We start from the raw sequence: 20,688 nt of genomic DNA on the forward strand, positions 1-20,688 counted from the left end.
GGCCATTTATAAACAAAAAGTATTTTCCGGTTTTTGTCTTCCTGTTCCACATGCGCACTAACCCAGGCCACGTATTGTGGAACAACATTTATATTTTGGGAAGTCGAAGCCGGCTGAACGTCAAAAATGGTATATTAACCTGTTTTTTGTCATTGTTTTGTGATATATCTTAAACGATCATTTAATTTTCTTTTGTACATTCTACTTATAAGATAAGGCAGTGGATGTGAATGACAAAAGTATCATTGATGACCAAGCATGTTAGTTTTTCAAGGCAAAACAGTTGGTATCATTATTTAAAAAAAATATGCTCAGTATACCAGTAATGCAACGTTTATTGTATAATTTGGAATCTAAAGTGCTTAATCTGAGTTATAAATAATAGATTATAGAATGTACCTTAAGTAAGACACAGAATATCCTTATGCGACCAGTAGCTTTCTGGTACATAGAACAGTCAAACCAGAGAGCTACAGATCCAAGCATAGTAAAAACCTTTGATTTACGGAGATGCCTTCATATATTTCATATATTATTGGAATTTCTAAGCTTAAAATTCAAAATTGATCGGGGATGCCTGTTGGCCCAGTGGTAGATAGAATTGTAACGTTTTTCTCTCTGTGGGGTGTTTTGTTGTTACCCGCGTCACAAAACATTGTGGATCCCGTGTATAAGATAGGAACTTTAGATCTTAATAGATCTAACATCAGAACAACGACAAAGTTAGTTTCAACAAGAGTATTATTAATATCCAAACGTAGTTTACAATCCAGTACAAGCAATGTATATCAAGTATATCTGCTCACTAACTCTTTCTCCTTATATACCCTGCCTGACACCTAACGTGAATTAGGGCACCTTGTTAGGGCGTTAGGCTCCATCATTAGGGCACCTATTAGGGCGTTAGGCTCCATCATTAGGGCACCTGTTAGGGCAATCGGCTCCATCATTAGGGCACCCTGTTAGGGCAATCGGCTCCAGGTATTAGGGCCTATGCACCATAGTTACATGTAGGTGTCAAGACACAATATATTCATAGTATCTGATAAGCACCATATTAATTAGGACACTAATTAGGCTTCCAAGATAAGGGCGCTAATCAGGTACCATGGTTAGGACTTATCAGATAAACAAAATTCTTATCTCAGTTTTACTTTATAACAATAACATATTTTCATATAAAACAAAAACATTACATTGGTCCCTCCATTTGAAACATGACTTCCACTGTCATAAATTTTTAAAACATGAATATGAATCATACGTAAAATCACATTATGCAAATAAAAAAAAAGTGCCCATACACAAAAGCCAAATAAACAATAAAAAGACAAAAAGTAAAAGAACAAAATTATATTAAATAAAAATGTCACTAGATTAAATCAAAAGTTCATCACACTGGTAGCTTCACATTTGGATTTCCCTGGCCTTTTTTTCTTCAACATTTTCTTTTCACTTTTTTTTTAATATAGGCTTTTCCTCCCTAGGTTATAGGCCGTGTATGGTTGACTGACACCTGACCTGCGGCATCAGTCATCTTAGTTAATATAATTCCTTACAGTTCTCTTTTCAACACAGTTATGGTCTCGAGAACTGTTACTTGATAGAAATCCTCCTCTTTCTCTCTGGTTCCATGGGTTGTAAGGGCGTCCCCTCCTCCCTGGTCCTGTACTGGTACATGTACTTGCGGTTCTCATGTTTTTATAGATACTGTTGAATCCGTCACCCGCGCTTGGAGGTTTGGCAGTATCTGCAGCTGCTATTTCATTATTCCATTCCCCATCTTCAATCTCATACACAGGCTTATAGCCTGGTTTTGTCTCCTTTGGCAATTCTTTTTCCCCAATCCGCAAGCACTCTTCTTGCATTGCATTAAGAACTGCTTCTTGAAGTGTCCTAGGTCTGGTCCGTTTCACTGCGAGTCGAAAATCCTCAGATTGTCCACACTTATCTAAGAAGGACTGTATAGCATTTTCTTCAACTAAATCTGGATTTCCTGGATAGGCCCTTCGGTACAAATCTTCGATGGCCTGTCCTAAATCTCGCAGGGACTCGCCCGGTAGTCTTCTTCTCAATTTGGCGTCTGCAATATACCTTTCTTTCATTGCAGAATGCCCAAATCTTTGGTTCATCTTATCCTTAAGTTGCTCATAGTCTTTCTGTACAGTAAGGGGCATTCCATATGCATAGCTCTCGGCTTGTCTTCGCAAGGTGCTAAGCAAAACTCTGCGAGATTTCTCGGGTCCCCATGAGTTTAATTCTGAGATGTTTTCAAAATAGTGTAAAAACTCATCCCAAACATCATCATTGGCCCCTGAGAAGGTCCTCCTTACTGGATATTCGTTGGTTCGTTGACCAGCATTTGGTGTCATAGGACTGTTTTTAGGTGTCCCGTCAGCCATAGGAAATTCAAGATTGCACCCAAGTCCCTGAGGAGACTGATTGCCCAAATAAGGAGTAGCGCGTCCAGATTGCCCCAAAACCTTAGGTTCCTGATAGGTACCTTTAGGGGCGTTAGGTGCACTACCACCAGTATAGGGTGTATCACTGGGTATCAAAGAAATTTCCCTTTCCTTACTGGCATTTGGCAGACCGGATCCTCCATACCTCCATATTACTCTGATTACCGTAACAAGCAATAACATGCTCGTTATCACTACTAGAGAAATTACTGCATTTTCTTGAGATTCCTGCATGATCTCGTTTTCTGGAAAATAGATCCAGGTCATCACCATCAGGGAGCAATCAAAGCAAAGAGTACCCAAATAAATAGGATTCTCTTTAAGCTTGGCCTTGGATTGTACTCGTTTTGAACAGAAAGACCCTGTGAATTTTGCCCGAACTCCTGAAAGTTAGGATTGTCTGGCATTACTCGACTTGTGGGCTGCAAACTTGTTCTACACCCCGCATCGACCTCTATTCCAGAGTCATTCAGAGGAGCTGGACTGGTGAAGTACTGTCCTACCTTTCTAGGCGTAATTCTCCTCCTTACGATGGGTGTCTCCATTTCAAACTTTGTGTTGTCTCGTTCCTGTGTTACACGTAGAATAATTTCTATGGATCCCACCGCTGCCACCAATTGTAACGTTTTTCTCTCTATGGGGTGTTTTGTTGTTACCCGCGTCACAAAATATTGTGGATCCCGTGTATAAGATAGGAACTTTAGATCTTAATAGATCTAACATCAGAACAACGACAAAGTTAGTTTCAACAAGAGTATTATTAATATCCAAACGTAGTTTACAATCCAGTAGAAAGCAATGTATATCAAGTATATCTGCTCACTAACTCTTTCTCCTTATATACCCTGCCTGACACCTAACGTGAATTAGGGCACCTTGTTAGGGCGTTAGGCTCCATCATTAGGGCACCTATTAGGGCGTTAGGCTCCATCATTAGGGCACCTGTTAGGGCAATCGGCTCCATCATTAGGGCACCCTGTTAGGGCAATTGGCTCCAGGTATTAGGGCCTATGCACCATAGTTACATGTAGGTGTCAAGACACAATATATTCATAGTATCTGATAAGCACCATATTAATTAGGACACTAATTAGGCTTCCAAGATAAGGGCGCTAATCAGGTACCATGGTTAGGACTTATCAGATAAACAAAATTCTTATCTCAGTTTTACTTTATAACAATAACATATTTTCATATAAAACAAAAACATTACAGAATGTTCTATCATTGAAATGATAATTGTCCTATGGCCCCAGCTTAATGATAGAATTCATTACGTGTATTCTCAGTGTAGCAAAATAAACAGGGGCGATAACTCATATTCAGTGCATTTACTACAAACAATCCAGAGAATTCCGAATGTAAATATGGCAGGTAAATTTGAAGCAAGAAAAACTGTTGAGAAAATTAGTTGAATTTTCGTCTTTTTTTATGGATTATTTTTTTTTAATGAAAGGCATATACAATCTCAAAAAGGTTTGTTACAATTCATGCGAAAGTTATTTTCAGTGCAAATCATTTTGTATTCTTCAAAATCGTTTCGGACCAAATCTGCAATTATTTGCTGCATTGCGAGTATATGGGAGGTATTCAAACTGTGGTGAGGGCTTGTCCCAAAACACAGTTAGATTATTCTAACTAGACAAGTGGTTTCGGGAATTCTGCCTATTATAAATTTCTTTGGAATATCAGCTTTCGAAATTCACATTCCAATGTCCAGGGTTTTGTAAGAATAACTTGCTCCCAAAAAGTAAATAAAAGTATTAGGAATGCTGTTAAATTAAGGGAAAACTTTAAGCATATTATACATGTTATACAAGTTCTAAATAATACCCAAAATACCAAGTGTGATACAAATAAATATTTATTGAAGAATCCTGTCTATCAAGTTTTGATTACTTGGAAGAGAATATATTTTATAAGTTTATGCCATTGTTATGAAGTCTTAAATGTGGTATTTTAATTGCCATGTGACTTTCAGCCGCTCCGACTCGGTGTAAAACGAGTTCTTTCAGCACACTCGGATCGAGTCAAAAGCAGTGAACTGCATCCAAAGGAACCATGGATGCTTGCCAGTCTATTCAATGGGCAAGTTCATATTTGGAATATTGAATCACAGGTAAAAATGATTTCTATTTCCTTCTTTTCAGCCTCTTCGACTTGATATCAAACGAAAATTGTCGGCGCGATCTGACCGAGTTAAATGTGTTGACTTACACCCAAGTGAACCGTGGATGTTAGCTAGTTTATATAACGGAAATGTCCATGTCTGGAACCACGAGTCCCAGGTAACATCAAAGTATCACTGCATGCCCTCTCAAAGCTTGGAAATGCACGTGGTTATATGTGTAGTTAGGTTTTAAACAGAATGCATGTTGTAAAATTTGGTTTTGGGCAATATAGGTATGACATGTCAACATTTCTTGACAATACTTATGTAAATAAATAATCTGTAGCTTCTTATTGGTTTTGTTCAGATTTAAAAATAAATGCTTCAGTCAGTCAATTGCATGGCTTTCCTGCCCTAACCTGCTTTCAGTTGGTATTTTAGTTAGTACTTCTCCCAATATAATCCACACATATTCATCAATCCTATTAAGTAATATTTCATGTTACATTGCAAACTTAAATATATGAGATATATCCAGTTTTCATATTGAAATTTTAATTAATACATTAGCAGTTTCTCTGAAGTATGATTACTGAGAATATTCAAGGAAGTATTAGATACAAAAATTACCTTTGAGATATCATATGAAAAATTTCAGGTGAAATTGAATTTTAAATACTTAAACATTACTTTTATGAAAAATATTGTCAGGTCAAATGCTTTACTTTTGAAATCTTAAAAAATCTCACTATAAAAACTAAAGGTTTTATTGTTTTTTTTGTGGTTTTTTTTTACTGTATAGTACTCAGAGTAAGTTTGTTACATCTGTAAATTTTGTTGTACAAGACTTAAATTTACCCAAAATGAAAAAAAATCAAACAATCATTAAATTTGATGAGGTTCCAAAAGAAAAGAGACTTCATTACATTACGTGTAGTAAGTTTCCGCTTTTTGTCATCATATTGAAAAAGTTTGACTGTAATGGATGAAAATTGTGTTTATAAAGTCCTGAAAGTATCCTGCTTCAATGCCTTTAACCATAGCTTTCCTTTCCATTATGTAATTTTGGTAATTGGATTTCTTCAATTCTAATTTAAATCATGTAAATGCAATCGTTTTAATTTATATATTATTTTTTCATTTGCAGATCTATTCATCAACATGTTTGTTATCAGAATATTAATGACTGTATTTGATTTTTATTTCAGCAACTCATCAAATCATTTGAGGTGTGTGACCTCCCCGTCAGGAGTTCGAGATTTGTCCCTAGAAAGAACTGGGTCATAACAGGCTCGGTGAGTGAGTTTGCCTCTCATTAATATACCTATTGATATTTTTTACTGTTACAACTTACATGTACAATAATTCATTGACAAGTTACACTTTCAACCTTATAAAAATAGTACACTCAGTGACTGAATTCTTGTTTGTTCCCTGACAGGATGACATGCAGATTCGAGTGTTTAACTACAACACCCTGGAGCGAGTCCATCAGTTCGAGGCTCACTCGGACTACATTAGGAGTTTAGCTGTCCACCCCACACAGCCATTTATCCTCAGCAGCAGTGGTAGGTGCATTAACCTTTCCTTGAATTGAATGCATTAACACCAAATTAATAGGCTAGTACCGAGTTGTCAGGGATGTGCTAGGAGTTACCTTTACACATGTTATAGATGACAAGCCGGTTAAGCTCTCATTCATTAGGGATATATATGTGTGTGTGTGTGTTAGTAGTGAGTAGTGACCTGTACAGTTGTGTTTTACAGATGACATGCTGATTAAGCTGTGGGACTGGGAGAAGAAGTGGACCTGTACTCAAGTGTTTGAGGGACACTCTCATTACGTGATGCAGATTGTCATCAATCCCAAAGACAACAACACGTTCGCCAGCGCTTCCCTCGACAGAACAGTCAAGGTATCAATAATCACTCAGTGGTTAAGCTGCCTGATGTAGAACTTTGTTTATATGTAGATTGAAATCGGGCATAAGGTCATGAAAGCGTATGTCAGGCATGTGTCATTCAGGAATGAATGTGTACTTTTTGAAATTCAGATTGTTTTACTGTATTGACTAGTTCATGATCACTACCAAAATATAAATAAAACAATTACAAAGTTCTATCACTGTCCATCCCTTGCAGATGTATATATACAACATAAGCACTAATAATCATTCAAGATAATTTTAACATTAACCATGATTACTGCAGGCTAAATTTTGGATGGACTGAATACATTCAAGCGTAAATACATTGTACTGGTATAAGAGTCACAGAACAAATGGCAGAGTCAATTATTATTGTGAATAATTTTGTTTTTTTATCAGGTGGAAGAATTTAAATCTGAGATTTGTTCTTAAAGATATATATTGTTTTTACAAAAATTGTAAGATAGTTAATTAATTATGTTACAGGTGTGGCAACTTGGGTCTAACACTCCTAACTTCACATTAGAAGGTCATGAGAAGGGAGTGAACTGTGTAGACTACTATTCAGGGGGAGATAAGCCATACCTGATCTCAGGAGCTGATGACAGACTAATCAAAATATGGGACTACCAGGTAAAAAAATCATGGACAAAGTGACATACATAGAAACATCTTATTGGAGTTCTTCAGATATAGAAATCACCATCCAATAAGAGTTAGTGTAGGAATGTTTATGACCTGAAAATAATAAGTTTATTCCATTTATTTTTAGAACAAGACCTGTGTACAGACCCTGGAGGGACACGCTCAGAATATTTCTGCCGTAGCCTTCCACCCAGAGCTTCCCATCATAATGACAGGCTCAGAGGACGGTCAGTTTATCATAGTACTCACAAATCATGGTTCTACATACTGATTTAATAGGCAAATGCAATGCACAGTAACTGCAGCTATATATTTTGAAGAGAAAATTTAAGATACTTGTAGATATCATTATGATAAATCCCCTTCATTGGCTGTATGTGGGTGATTTATTTGTGGAGATACATGTTAGGCCTAGAAAAAAAATATGTTTGTTTCCGCTTTCCTGACCGACCCTAATTTATAGTGCCGACCCTAAATTTTTTTTTAATGGTTTTGTCCCATGAAGTGCAAGATTTCACCCAGGGAATTATATAATCTCCAGCTTTGCAAGCTTTTCAAGACAGAAAGAAGTTTGAGTCACCTTTCTATTATAAGTTTAAGTCACAGAAATGCTTGAAAACACCATTTCTTTTGTCATTAATGTTACTTCTATACGCGTTTTGATTAAAGAAGTAAAAAAATTTTTGTCAAAAAAAAAAAAAATTGCCTACCTACTAGGGATGTCAACGAATATTCGAATATTCGAATATTCATTCGATGAGTTGATATTCGAATATAAATTCATGATTCGAATATTCGGATTTTAAGTATACAAGCATCAAAAAGAAAAAAAAAATGGCAAAAACTGAAGTTTTATCAGAAATTGAATCAAATTCTCATCGTTGACCAATAATAAGATTTTATTTAAAACAAAATTAAAATACACTCCTCTTGGATTACCTTAAAGGTGTGAAGAATGTGTCTATTAAAATGATATAATTATTCATTTGGTCATTTAATTAGAGATATAACAGTGTCCAGTACTTATAATTAGTTTGTATTGTTGAAAGGACACATTTTTGTTTATGCATACATCATTTAAAATCATTATCAGGAAATTAATTAGCTAAAAGTAATTGCTTTTAATGTTTCTCCATTAGATAATTGTGCTGTGTGGTATAAATCTGTAGGGTTATCAGTGTACACTTTGGTAAGATGATTAATCAATCTGTAACTTATTAAAAGAATCTTTTGAATTTTCAGGGGGAAATTTTTTTATTACATTTTGGATATAAACTCTTCATATATTCTGAAAAATATTTTAAGAACATAATTAAAGTGCATTTACAAAACTCTACATGAAATTTTATTCCAAAATAATGACATAAAAAGTATATATTGCTTTACAAAAGAGTGAAGATATATACATATTATAATGCAAGATGTATAAAATTTATTTTATCGAATATTCGAATATATTCGAATACTACTACCGAATATTCGAATATCAATTATTGACAATTTTGACATCCCTACTACCTACCTACCTTAATTTTTTTCAGCCTGAAAGCGGAAACAAACATATTTTTTTTTATAGGCCTTACTGACATTTGATGTATGGGGGCGATTTATTTCTGGATTTTTTTCTATCAACAGGAACGGTAAGAATCTGGCACGCCAACACGTACAGACTGGAAAGTACCCTGAACTACGGACTAGAGAGAGTGTGGACCATCGCCGCTCAGAAGGGCTCCAATAACGTTGCTCTGGGGTATGACGAGGGCAGCATCATCATAAAGGTAATGGTCTGAATATACAGTGAAGATAGCACCCATGTTTTGTGTGGATTCTGATTAACCGTTGTCTGTTGTACTATATAGACACAAATTATAGAACATATTTTGTGATCATTGGCATGTCTATGAAATAAGTAGGATATTGTAAATCAGTAATGCTTAGTTAGAATGATATTGTAAATCAGTATTACACCATTAGAATAATATTATAAATCAGTAATGCTCTGTTAGAATGACCTTGTTAATCATTAACGCTGTTAACAGCTCGGGCGTGAGGAGCCAGCCATGTCTATGGACAGCAGTGGCAAGATAATCTGGGCCAAACATTCGGAGATCCAGCAGGCCAACATTAAAGCCATCGGGGACCAGGACGTCAAGGACGGTGAGAGGCTCCCCCTGGCAGTCAAGGACATGGGCAGTTGTGAAATCTACCCCCAGACCATTGCCCACAACCCTAACGGACGGTCAGTCAACGTCTCAGACAACAGAATAATGATTGTCTTCCGAGATTGTGTATGTCAAAGAATGCTGAACAAGCTGTGTCCTTACTTACTGTCAGAGTTACTAGTTACAAGACAATCAGGCTGATAGATTTCTTAACAATTGTTTATTCTGTTAGATGATTTTTACTTATCTTGTTATTTATTGTAAAAAAAATTGTTTTTATAATGCCAGAGATAACTTTTTCGCCCTATCTGTGCTGTATTAGAATTTCTTGACTTTCATATAACTTTTCTGCCCCTGAATTCACTACTGCCATGCTTTGTACCAGATGCTGTAAGGTTTTCCTTGACATCTACAGGTTTGTGGTGGTCTGTGGAGATGGAGAGTATATTATTTACACTGCCATGGCTTTAAGGAACAAAAGTTTTGGATCCGCCCAGGAGTTTGTCTGGAGTAGCGACTCGTCAGTCTATGCTACCAGGGAATCCACAAGCTCTGTCAAAATCTTCAAAAACTTCAAAGAACAGAAATCATTCAAGCCAGAATTTGGGGCTGAAGGTAAAATTGTTGTACAATCTAGAGTGTACATAAGTATTATAAAATGGAAAGCTGTTCTTTAAATCGGAATATGTTCAGCATTAGAAGAAGTATACCTTATACATGTATATCTTTAATTCATTGATAGAGTCTTGAATGGAAAAGTTCCTGATGCATAGACTAAAATGATAGTATAGACTTTCCTACATAACTGTGAGTGTATTGTATTTATTCCTTTGTTCATTATTTGACAGGTATCTATGGAGGATTTTTGTTAGGTACGAGGTCCGTGAGTGGACTAGCATTCTATGACTGGGAAACAACAGAACTCATCAGAAGAATAGAAATCACACCCAAAAATGTAAGATCTCGTTTATAGTATATTCTTACCATTTGCATGGAACTATTCTTAAACTTTTTACTTATGTAGTTTTTCATGCAACATTTAAAAATTTTAAGGCTAAAGCTAGGGACTTCTCAGAATTTTTAGACCAGAATGATATAACTCATAAGAAATGTGGATCACTTTTATGTGATGATGGGGGATGGAGCGTAGTGTAACCACTGAATTGACCTGTGGAGTTCTCTATTATTTATAGGTATACTGGAGTGAGAATGGTGAGCTGTGCTGTATCACAACAGATGAGTCGTTCTTCGTCCTGAAGTATGACGGTGAAGCCGTAGAAAAGGCCAAGGAAAACAAGGAGGAGATAGGGGAGGACGGAATTGAGGAGGCCTTCGATGTTGTGGGGGAGATTGAGGAGACGGTAAAAACGGGGGTCTGGGTGGGGGACTGCTTCATCTACACCAATAGTGTCAACCGCCTCAACTACTACGTGGGAGGAGAAATAGTCACCATAGCTCACCTGGACAGGTAAGGCATGGATATAGCTGGACTTAGATGAACTTGTACTGCTGTAAAAATTCATATTACTAGACTCATTTTCATTCATTTGAATTTTCAGATTGATATACCAAATTCACTAATTGTTTTGATAGGAGATTATTCACATTTTTGTCTGATTGACAGATTAATGTATTTACTGGGATACATTCCGAAGGACAATCGTTTGTATCTGGGTGACAAAGAGCTGAACATCGTCAGTTTCTCTCTACTGGTCTCGGTGCTGGAGTACCAGACAGCTGTAATGAGGAGGGACTTTGAAACAGCTGATAAAATATTACCTCTGATTCCAAGAGAACACAGATCAAGGGTCGCACATTTCCTTGAAAAACAGGTATCAAGAATTTAAACGTTAACTTTTTTATTCATCAAATATCTGCATAATTCTATGATTTTTGTGATCATGAGTTAGTTCTCAGTCTAGATCTTATTTGTTATAGATCTGTAAAAGCCTGCAATATATTAATCTTTTTGTAGGGATTTAAATCACAAGCTCTGGCCGTGACATGTGACCCTGAACACAAATTTGAGTTGGCATTACAGCTGGGAGATCTGAAAATCTGTTACCAGATCGCTAAGGAAGCAGAGGTCAGCTCAAGAGATTTAAAAATTGTTTTTAAAAACTCTTGTAATTTACTATATAGATGATCAAGTAACTTTTGAATCCAAATACCTAAAGCTATTTAGGTTATTTCATATTTTAAGGATAAATAAATGTTGTTCCTTATTTTGAGGATAAAAAATGTATGATGATAACATTAAGAAAAATTGAGCATATGATTGAATTTTATTTGAATATATATGCAATTAAGAGTCAAGAATTTTAGAGAATTTGTTGAACGGGGATAATCCTTGGAAGGATACCAAGTAAATTATTTAAGATATTGTTACAGGTTGTTATTTTGTTTTTCACAGTCAGAACAGAAGTGGAAGCAGCTGGCTGAACTGGCGATCAGTAAGTGTGAGTTTGGTCTGGCTCAGGAGTGTCTCCATCAGGCTAACGACTTTGGGGGCCTCCTGCTTCTGGCCAGCTCAGCGGGGAACGCCCAGATGGTGGCCAAACTCGGGGACACCGCCCAGAAAGCCGGCCAGAACAACGTCGCCTTCATCTCACACTTTGTCTTAGGAAGGTCAGGCACACAGTACTTATTTATCTCCCTGTTGTTGATTTATAATAACCACTCCTTGTTGATTTATAAAGACCACTCCCTATTGTTGATTTATAATGACATCTCCATGTTTTAGGTTGGAGGAAAGTCTAGAGGTGTTGATCAGCACAGGCCGACTTCCTGAAGCTGCCTTTTTTGCCAGAACCTACCTACCTAGTCAAGTCTCCAGGTAAAATGTTATAAACTGTCATTTGTACCTTTATAAAATATTGGGGAAATACAGAATCTAAGAAATGTGGTAAGGGTGAAATTTATATCAAAGGAAATTATTAGACACTTGTGAATACAATCTCATTAAAAAAAAATTTCAAATAAATAAATGATGTGAACAGTTTTTACTTCTTTAGAATAGATATTTTTCCTTCAAATTTGTGTATTTGGAAATTGTTTATGGAGTTCAAAAATAAAAAAAAATCCATATTCACTTTGATTGTTCTTGGCTTGAGTTCCTTTTAAGTGTTTTCTCATAAATTTCAGATTATCACTTTTTGACTCTTTTTCCTGTTTACACAGAGTTGTAGATTTATGGAGAGAACACTTAAGTAAGGTGAACAAAAAAGCTGCTAACTCACTAGCAGATCCCAAGGAGTACGAGAACTTGTTTCCAGACTGGAAGGACGCGCTAAAAACCGAGGCTTATCTCAAACCCCAGAGGCAACGTGCAATCCCCGCAGACAAATTCCCCCGTGTCCCAGTAAGTTCAAGGTTAAATCTGGCCCCAAGACCAGTAACTGAGAACAGATTTAAATTAAAATTCATATTTGAAGATCAATAATATATTTAACAAACATGCATGTTATCCAGTTAAGTTAATAATAGAATTGTCTTTATCTATTTGCAGCCAAACCATGAGAGGACACCAGTAGAGGAGATGAAGCAGGCAGAGGAGCACCAGGATAATATACGGCCCCATGAAAAATGGAAGAATTGGAGTTCAAGCCCCAGAGACCACACAACAAAGTGTCAAGGTAAAGTCTAGAGACCACACAACAGAGTGTCAAGGTAAAGTCTAGAGACCAAACAGGAAAGTGTCATTCTTCAACAAAGTGTCTGAAGTACGACCACACAACAAAGTGTCAAGGTAAAGTCTAGAGACACACCACAGAGTGTCAAGGTAAAGTCTAGAGACCAAACAGGAAAGTGTAAAGGTAAAGCCTAGAGACCACACAACAGTGTGTCAAGGTAAAGTCTAGAGACCACCCAACAGAGTGTCAAGATAAAGTCTAGAGACCACACAACAGAGTGTCAGGGTCTAGAGACCACACAAGAGAGTGTCAAGGTAAAGTCTAGAGACCATAGCTCAGAGTGGACAGGTAAGTCTAGAGACCATAGCAGGTGACTTAGATGTATATGACCACACAACAAATGTCAAGGTTACCATGGCTCCTTCTTATTCATTTGATTGTGCAGATTGATATACCAAATTCACTGACTGTTGTGGTAGGAGATTATACACATTTTTTGCTCTCTTTGACAGATTGAAATATTGCTGGGATATCCGTCAAAGGACATTGTGACGTTGTATCTGGTTGACAATGTGTCATTGTTACGTCGATATTTTCTCTCCATGGTTAACGGTGCTGGAGTACAAAGACCCAGCTGTAAGAGCGCATTGACTTTGAAACAGCTGATAAAATGTAATCCCCTGATTCCTACCTTGACAAGGAACACAGGGGACCAGGCTAGTCACATTTCCTTGACCACAAACAGGTATAAAGAATTTAAATGTTTTTAACTTTTTTATTTATCAAATATCATACATGATTCTATGATTTTAGTGACCACACAGCAAAGTTCTAAAGTCTAGAGACCACATCTTATTTGTTATAGATCTAGTAGACCACACCTGCAATGTATTAGAGACCACACATCTTTTTGTAGGGTTTTAGAGACCACACAACAGAGTGTCAAGGTAAAGTCTAGAGACCACACAACAGAGTGTCAAGGTAAAGTCTAGAGACCACACAACAGAGTGTCAAGGTAAAGTCTAGAGACCACACAACAGATTTAAAATTTGTTTTAGAACCACACACAGAGTGTTATAGATCAGAACCACACAACAGAGTGTCAAATGAAATAAGCACATTAAGAGTGTATTCCATAGTTTTGAGACCACAAAAAAGTGTTTTTTTTTGAGAACACCCAATAAAGTGTAAAGAAATTGTATGGCCATAAAACTTAGAAAAATTAACTTATGATTGTACTTTTTTGAAGGGAATTAATAGTAGAAAAGTGAGACAAGATCAAAAGTGGGCCCGTCCTAGTTTTATGGTCGTCAGGCCTGATACCACAAAATAAATGTTGAGGGAAAGCCAGAAACCACATTATTAAATGTCAAGTCAAGTCAGAACCACGCTACATAGTGTCAAGAGTAAAGTTGAAAACCACACAACAAAGTATTAAAGTTGGAAAGAACACAATAAAGTATCATCATAAAGTACTTGTCACTTTTTAAATTGAAATATAGCTTAAAGCGGCAATACGGCTGCAAATCGTGTGCTTTTTCATTCAAATTTACCCAATATATCGGCCAGGAATAAGGTAAAAAGTTCATCTCACACTTTGAGAAAGGTCAGGCACATATTCTCTTATGTAAAATTTCCGTAATTAAGTCCTTATTTATTTCCCTATTATTGATTTATAATGTACCACTGAATTTATAATGCACGTCATACAATGTTTTACAATTAAAATGGAATATTAGAGGTGTTGAAATCAGCACAGGCAAAATTCCTGAAGCTGCCTATATTTATAATTGTTAACATACCTAGTCTGCATTCAGCGAATTTAAAATGATTATACAAATGTGACATTTTGTGTATTTCATAAAATACTCCAGGAAGTACAGAATCGGCAAAATGTGAAAATAAAAATACAGGTATGATGTGAAAATTTTTTACTTCTTTAGAACAAATATTTTTCCTTCAAAGTTGTATCTATTGGAAATGTTTATAGAGTTTAAAGATAAAAAAGAAAAAAATCCATAATCACTCTTGTTGTTCTTTGCTTGAGTTCCTTTGAAGTGTTCTCATAAATTGAAGAAAAAAAACAGAATGAACATGTTCGCTTTTTAATTTCATTTAATTTTAATTTCCTATTTTTGGTTTTGTTTTTCGTTTTACACAGAGTTGTAGAGTTATGGCGGGCTTCCCTCTCTTACAAATGAATGCTGTTTTGAACATGAAAGCTGCTAACTCACTGGCAGTGAGAGAGCATGGAATGTTCCCAGACTGGAACACGTTGCGATGTATATAACTGAGGCCATAAATAATTATTAACCCCAGAAATAATCCCCGCAGATTATTCCCCCGTGTCCCATGAAATTTGTAATTTTCTGGCCACAAGACCAGTATCTGAGAACAGATTTAAATCAAAATTCATATTGGAATGTCTAGAATCAATTTAACAAACATGCATGTTATTCGGTTATGTTAATTATCAAGAAATACATGTATATCTATTTGCAGCCTAACCACGAGAGGACACCAGTAGAGGAGATGAAGCAGGCAGAGGAGCAGGGGTCATTCACATTTGTCCACGGCCCCGGGGACGAGGAGGAAGAGGAAGAATTCGAACAAGCCCCAGAAACCTCACAACAGAGTGTAAAGGTAAAGTCTAGAGACCACACAACAAAGTGTCAATGAAAAATCTAGAGACCACACTACAATGTTGTCAAGGTAAAGTCTAGAGACCACACAACAAAGTGTTAAGTTAAAGTCTAGAGAACACCCAACAAAGTGTAAAGGTAAAGTCTAAGCCCTGTGGCCATAAAACTTAGATTTTTTAGATTTAACCCTTTAGATGTCAGTATCATTTATTGAACGGAATTGATAAATTTGTCAACAAAGTAAACTTTAAAAAAAAAATAAAAGAAAAGTTTATAGTTTTATGGCCATCAATGCCTAATACCACACAAAAAAAGTCGAGGCAAAGCCAGAAACCACATTATTAGAATTCAAGTCAGAACCACACTACATAGTGTCAAGAGTAAAGTTGAAAACCACACAACAAAGTATTAAAGTTGGAAAGAACACAATAAAGTATCATCATAAAGTAGTCACTTTTTAAATTGAAATTTAGCTTAATAGCTCTTATATTGAATTTTAATCAATTATTTTTCATTTTAAACAAAAAATCTCTGAAAAATTAAAATGCCTATTGGATTTAATTTACAAAATTGTGTAGTTCATTAAAGACATCTGCGGCCCCACCATTTAAGAAACATCACATAAAACAGAAATGGACGACCTAGAGAAAGTCTGTAGCCAAGTTAGATTACCAAAAAAATTGACAACGTAGACACTTCAGTAAGTTAAGAATTTCAATGCTTCATTAAGCCTCAGTAGATAATTCCACACTGTATATATCACCTTGACCTAGTTATATAGCCTTGACCTTATCTATATCTGTGCCTTGTAGGACCCCACTGGAGACCAGGTAATTTAGAACATTCTGATGACATGTTGGTTGTAGATTTTTAGCATGTTGCCACCCTTTTTGTCAGTTATTGATTAAATGGAACAAATAAATTTGAAGTTTTCTTGTAAACAAAGTAAACTTTTCAAAAAAAAAAAAAATTCGAAAAAAGAGTATTAGTCTCCAAAAGGAAACATTCTAAAAAATTCCACATCACACTCATGGCATGGGGATTCCTACCTGATCTGTTATAACATGTCCTATCCTTAACAAATTAACAGTCAGCTGGATGGAATACCTTCACAGAAAATATTGCTTGTTTTGCCACGGATATTGGAAAACAAATTGACATATATCTAGTAGAGTAGAAATCATTAATGTTAATACTATAATCTCACAAAAATACAACATCAGGCAAAGATTGAACATTGTATTGGGTGTCTTAATTTAAACCTTCCAGTTTTAATTTTGAACCAGAATCTGAGGTGTTACAGGATCTTGTTTTTTTTTTTAATATAAATTAAGGATTATTTAACTTGAACCATTTCTAGAAAATAATGCAACGTAAACTGGCTATTACAATACATGTACACATATGTACCATATTTGAAGAAAGAATCCAGTCTAAACGAAATTATTTGTAGGTAGCTCTTTAATGATACAGATAGTCTCAAATAGCCAGTTAAAGATGAAAACAGTAAAGAATTTGATATAAATAAAATATTTTAACAATTGATTTTTTTCCCTCAGGACATAAATTTGGATGAAGACTTACTAGAAGATTGAAATACAGAACTAAGGACGATTTTATCTTGAGGACAAAATTATTCATTTATCTGCTTTGTAGATAAATGTTGGCATTTCTTCCATCTCAAAAAAAAGAAATGAACTTTCACCAAGATAAGATTTAGTCTGTTATATGTCATTTTGTATCATTTTGTTTACATTGAACACTTGTTATACTTTGAGAGTATTTGAGGAGAGAGTTCATCGGAAGATAATCACCTTCAAGGATGAAATATTGTACATTTTATTTAAATATGGTGTTTTGTTTAACGTTATATATAGGGAAGTGCTTGAATGTAATAAATATATTTATTTCAAAGTATGATCTTTGAAATTAAAAATGATGAAAATATCAAAATTGATATTCTTTCTATTTTTTATGCTTTTTATTTGAAACATTGTACATGAACATAATTATTGTAAGGAGATACTTACATAAAGTAATAATAACACATATTGAAATTTAAGATTATTTACAGAACTACTTTATGAAAAAAGAATATATTTGTAAAACACTGTTTTTGATGAACACAATTTACAAACTACAAAGACCAACTGATAAATAGAAAATAAAAAAAATTTAGATTGTCATCGGTAAGACCCAATTTTTTTACCGTACGGTTACCTGAGGAGGGGGAGTGGTCGAAGTAACAATGGTGTTATTTACCTGGAGACCCCCAATACCCAAGATGTCAAAAATCTGTGTATACGTAGCATTACACAGGAAGTCTGTTGTGTTTGGTAATCAGGGTCATCATTACGTGTTTTGTGTCTGGTTTTGAGTGAAACTACGCAAAATAATTATTTTAATATGAAATTTATTTGTAAACTAAACTCATTCATCGTAACCATGGTAATGGATAAATATGGTCAAATTTATGTTTTAATTGACCATATATATCTTAATTACATTTTTTGCCTATAATATAAATGTTTTATTGTCCCCTGCTTTCGCGAAAGCGAGGGGACATTAAATCTCATTCGTCTGTCAGTCAGTCTGTCTGTCCGTCACAAAAACTTTAACCTTGCTCATAATTTTTGATTTAGTGGAGCTATGACTTTCATATTTCACAAGTGTATTCCTAGTGACAAGACCTTTCTTTGGGTACCACCAAATTTGATCTTTTGACCTTGACCTTGGAGTTTGACCTACTTCTACACAAATATTCCAAACTTTTACTTTAGTCATAACTTTTGAACGGTTGACACTAGGGCTTTCATATTTCAAAAATGTATTCTTTGTGGCAAGACCTCTCATTGGATACCAACAACTTTGACCTTTTGACCTTGACCTTGGAGATTTCCATACTTATGAAAAAACTTTAACCTTGTCCATAACTTTTGAATGGTAAAGGCTAGGGTTTTCATACTTCACGTATGTAATCATGGTGAGGAGACCTTTCATTGGATACCAAGAACTTTGACTCTTTGACCTTGACCTTGGAGTTTGACCTACTTTTAAAAAAACTTTAACCTTGGCCATAACTTTTGAACGGTTCGAGCAAGGGCTTTCATACTTCAAGTATGTAATACTTCTGGCAAGACTTTTCTTTAGCAAAAACTACAAATATTATAATCTATTTTGTCATACGGGATCATCAGGTTCACTTCCTTATAACTTTTGATTGAGAAGAGATAGGGCTTTCATATCTGACATGTGCATTACCTTTGACACAATATGTCATAAAAAATGACATCCCACCCACAAAGACACCGAAAGCGGGGGACCACAATTCTTTGAATTTGCTTGTTTCATATAATATAAAATATTGATTCAATTTTATGAAATAATTCGCTGAAAACGTTGACCTGATAACTTTTGAATGACCTGATAAAATAATAAGATACATGTATATCGTTTAAGAAAATGTTTTCCTTACTTAAAAGATTTAAATCTTCAATAAAAGAAATCACTTGATTAAAAAAATTTGAATATTGAAATAAAAAAATTATTAATCCACCTATCCGTCGTGCATGTGAACATGCATTAATTACCACGATCGGAATGATTTTTTTTCCCTGGCCAACAATGTTGTCCAAAATATTCCATATTTATTCTTCGTGTGTTAACAAAATTTTATTGTAAGAAAGATTTCTTTTCAGAATCGATCACTATTAATTATCTTCACATTTTTATTACGTAAAATACAGATGCTAGAGGAAATTCGAGCATCAATTCTAACATCAATTTCTGTACAACATCGTGCGGATTGTAACCATAGTACAAAAAAACATCCCTTAAAAACTATGCTCTGCCGTTTATTAGTGATGAATATTTTTCTTATATCTCATTTCTTAAAAAAATAAATTAAATCGTCGGACTTCCAATTACGGCAAATAGAGCCGGTGTAAAGACGAATAATGACCCCCATCGAATAATGGCCGGGGGTCATATTTCGACAGCGAAAAATGACCCCCGGTCATTATTCGACGTAGAAAAATGACCCTTTTGCCCGTAGAAAAAGTGTCACTTCCCTAAAAATTTGCAGAACCCACGTGAAGAAAAATGACCCCCGTAGAAAAATGACCCCCTGTAGATTAAAGCTAAAATTTTTAGGGGGCAAAAAAAAAAAAAAAAAAAAAAAAATTGGATAAAGAAGCATATTGGCCAAAATGCTCACCTGAGCTTATTGGGAATAAACTGATGATATGTTGATCTCATAACATTATACAATTATAGCTATATTTTAAGGTAAATGCAATGATTCAGAATCAAAAGGAGTAAAAGATTTATCAAGCCTTAAGGGTTAGGAAAACATTGTTTTTTGATGGTGGAAATCATCGAACTGACAGAAAAAATCAGCAGTATGATATATTATTATATCCTCCGCTTGAAAAGCGGGAGGGTATATAGTGATCGGGATGTGCGTCCGTCCGTTACGCTTTGAGGTATCCATCTCTAAGTATCCGCAAATCCTCATATATAAAAAGATGTGTTTGTGAAACAGCTATGCCCCTGTATGGCAACATAGCGAAGATTAAACTTTTCTTAAATGCAATTTAAATATATTGTTACCCAAAGTAGGGTCTTCTCACAAGAAATACAACTGCAAAATAGGAAAGCCCTAGCACTACTTGTTCAAAAGTAATGGCTAAGGATAAGTTTTTGAAAGGTAGGTCAAACTCAAAGGTCAAACTTGATGATTTCTTAAGAAAATGTTTAATGTAACAAGGATTACATATGTGAAGTATGAATACCCTAGCCCTTACCGTTCAAAAGTTATGGCCAAGGTAAAAAAAAAAATCATAAGTACGGAAAACTCCAAGGTCAAAAGGTCGAGGTTTTTAGTATCCAATGAAAGGTAATGCCAAAAAACTACATATTTGAAGTATGATAGTACTAGTATCTACAGTTTAAAAGTTATGGCCAAAGTAAAAATTTGGCATTTTTGTGTAAAATGGGACAAACTCCAAGGTTAAGGTCAAAAGGTGAAAAAAGGTGACCCAAAGTAAGGTCTTGTCACAAGGAGTATACACATTAAATATGAAAGTCATAGCTCCAATAAATGAAA

General features: G+C 35.2%; 1 protein-coding gene and 1 long non-coding RNA gene across 3 annotated transcripts; both read left to right on the forward strand.

Annotated features, from left to right (window-relative positions):
• Positions 1-35: 35 nt before the first annotated feature.
• Positions 36-15,633, forward strand: LOC134267872 (coatomer subunit beta'-like). 2 transcript variants are annotated; one of them, XM_062750080.1, is made up of 18 exons: positions 36-129; positions 4,613-4,750; positions 5,781-5,867; positions 6,014-6,140; positions 6,340-6,488; positions 6,987-7,133; positions 7,273-7,372; positions 8,781-8,923; positions 9,185-9,384; positions 9,723-9,922; positions 10,156-10,262; positions 10,501-10,775; positions 10,932-11,139; positions 11,283-11,393; positions 11,721-11,935; positions 12,051-12,143; positions 12,488-12,668; positions 15,442-15,633. In XM_062750080.1, exons 1-18 carry the CDS (start codon positions 127-129, stop codon positions 15,616-15,618), a joined length of 2,661 nt encoding a protein of 886 aa, XP_062606064.1. In that variant the 5' UTR covers positions 36-126; the 3' UTR covers positions 15,619-15,633. The 2 variants fall into 2 exon arrangements, with proteins under 2 accessions (XP_062606064.1, XP_062606065.1); XM_062750081.1 differs by lacking the exon at positions 4,613-4,750 and adding an exon at positions 4,444-4,581 and having other exon boundaries at positions 53-129.
• Positions 15,634-16,203: 570 nt separating this feature from the next.
• LOC134267875 (uncharacterized) lies at positions 16,204-17,534 on the forward strand. Its single transcript, XR_009992245.1, has 3 exons — positions 16,204-16,281; positions 16,394-16,411; positions 17,141-17,534. It is a non-coding gene; the product is annotated as an uncharacterized LOC134267875 (long non-coding RNA).
• Positions 17,535-20,688: the final 3,154 nt, after the last annotated feature.

This window comes from Saccostrea cucullata, unplaced genomic scaffold, assembly GCF_032062105.1.
Source record: "Saccostrea cucullata isolate Sc308-1 unplaced genomic scaffold, CSIRO_AGI_Scuc_v1 ctg541, whole genome shotgun sequence".
Classification (NCBI taxonomy): domain Eukaryota; kingdom Metazoa; phylum Mollusca; class Bivalvia; order Ostreida; family Ostreidae; genus Saccostrea; species Saccostrea cuccullata.